The sequence below is a fragment of the Sinocyclocheilus anshuiensis genome, unplaced genomic scaffold (genome assembly GCF_001515605.1).
Source record: "Sinocyclocheilus anshuiensis isolate Anshui unplaced genomic scaffold, SAMN03320099.WGS_v1.1 scaffold477, whole genome shotgun sequence".
NCBI classification, from domain to species: domain Eukaryota; kingdom Metazoa; phylum Chordata; class Actinopteri; order Cypriniformes; family Cyprinidae; genus Sinocyclocheilus; species Sinocyclocheilus anshuiensis.
The window spans coordinates 695,408-697,149 of NW_015536549.1; the positions used below are offsets into that span (position 1 = coordinate 695,408).

The 1,742-nt window shown below is 36.5% G+C and overlaps 1 protein-coding gene across 1 annotated transcript in view; it reads right to left on the reverse strand.

Moving 5' to 3' along the window:
• Positions 1 to 347: 347 nt before the first annotated feature.
• LOC107699288 (xenotropic and polytropic retrovirus receptor 1 homolog) overlaps positions 348 to 1,742 on the reverse strand; it is an 86,893-nt gene continuing 85,498 nt past the window's right edge. The window contains exon 15 of the mRNA XM_016500502.1: positions 348 to 837. Coding sequence (XP_016355988.1) covers positions 780 to 837 — 58 coding nt within the window. The 3' untranslated portion in view covers positions 348 to 779. The remainder of the gene's footprint in view (positions 838 to 1,742) is intronic.

Genomic DNA, 1,742 nt, shown 5'->3' on the forward strand with positions numbered 1-1,742 from the left:
ATTAAAAGAATATAACAAACATCAGCTACCGAGCTGTTGTTATTTTTAAATGCGCTGCAGTTATAACATTTATAGTGTGCGACTTGAGTCCGTGCATTGTACGATATTATATTATTCTTTCATATGATAACTCTCCTCCCTGTAGTTCCTAGATATAATTTTAAAGGGATCCTATTATGCTTTTTCACTTTTTCAACTTTAGTTAGTCAGTAATGCTGCTGTTTGAGCATAAAAAAGATCTGGAAAGTTACAAAGTTCAAAGTCCACTTCAAAAGGAGACATTTTATTTAACAGAAATCACTTTTCAAAAACTACAACGAACGACTCGTTTGGACTACAACATCAAGACTTTGTAAAAGAGCATAATAGGACCCCTTTAAGTTTGTAAACAGTCATATGCAGTAATATAGATTCAAAAACCTAAACAAATGTACAAAAAAGTATCAATATAGAGGAACAAAATGAAAAAGTCTAATAAAAAAAGTACCTTGAGGAAAATTCCAGACTTGGCTTTTCCGTGTGTGTGTGTACTGTCTATTTTGTTGTATGTGTGTGTTAGTGTTTGTACGATGTCACTGTTGTGTCCTGATATGTCTCACGGCTGTTTTTGTGCTTAACTCTGTCCACTACTCTGTCTTTGGATGGTTTTGTGAATGTTGAAAAGAGAGAGTATGTGAATATGTGTGTATCTGTGTGTGTTTGGGATCAGGTGTGCTGAGGCAGCTCTGTGAGGAACCAATAGAAAGTGGAGACAGGTGGCGTGACAGCGAGATCTGGGTTCAGCTGAAGGCCTCATCGTCCGTATCCTCAATGAGCACCTTAGTATCCTTCTTAGACCTGTCAGAGAAACACACTTATATTAAGCAGTTCCAAAAAGTGCCACTTACCAAACTCAGATGTTGGGAGTCAGTAAGATTTTTGTTTTGCAAAAATGTCATATATCAAAAAATGCTGTTCTTTTGAACTTTAGAATCTGAACTTTCGAAAACCAAAATGGATAATGGTCATGGTTTCCACAAAAATATTAAGCAGCACAACTGTTTTCAACTGATAATAATAAAATAATGTTTCTTCAGCACCAAAGCAGCATATTAGAAATATATAGTAGCTATTATATAGTAGATATGTTATTTACACCATAAAAAGTGTTGCATTTTAAAAATATTAAAATAGAAAAGTTTTTTTAAATTAGCAACTAAAATTTTAAACCTAATCTAATCCTTAAATGTAGTTTTTTTGGTGTAACCCAGGGGTAGGCAAGTTCGGTCCTAGAGATCCACAGTCCTGCAGAGTTCAGCTCCAACCCTAATCAGACACACCTGAACAAGCTAATCAATGTCTTCAGGATTACTAAGGCTATAGGCAGGTGAGTTTTTTTTCAGGGTTGGAGCTGAACTCTGCAGGACTGCGGCTCTCTAGGACCGAACTTGCCTACCCCTGGTGTAACCTAATACATTTAAATTGGTTTGCTGATGTTAAAAGGATATTTCAAAAAATGAAAATTACCCCATGATTTACTCACCCTCAAGCCTTCCTAGGTGTATATGACTTTCGTCTTTGAGACGATACAGTCGGAGTTTTGTTAAAAAATATCCTGGCTCTTCCAAGCTTTATAATGCCAGTGAATGGGGGCCAAGATTTTGAAGCCCAAAAAAGTGCATCCATGTGGCGTTCCAGCAGATTATGTAGGACAAAGTGTAAGCTCCGGTGAGAATATGCTAGTCTCGTGAGAACCAAGTTTT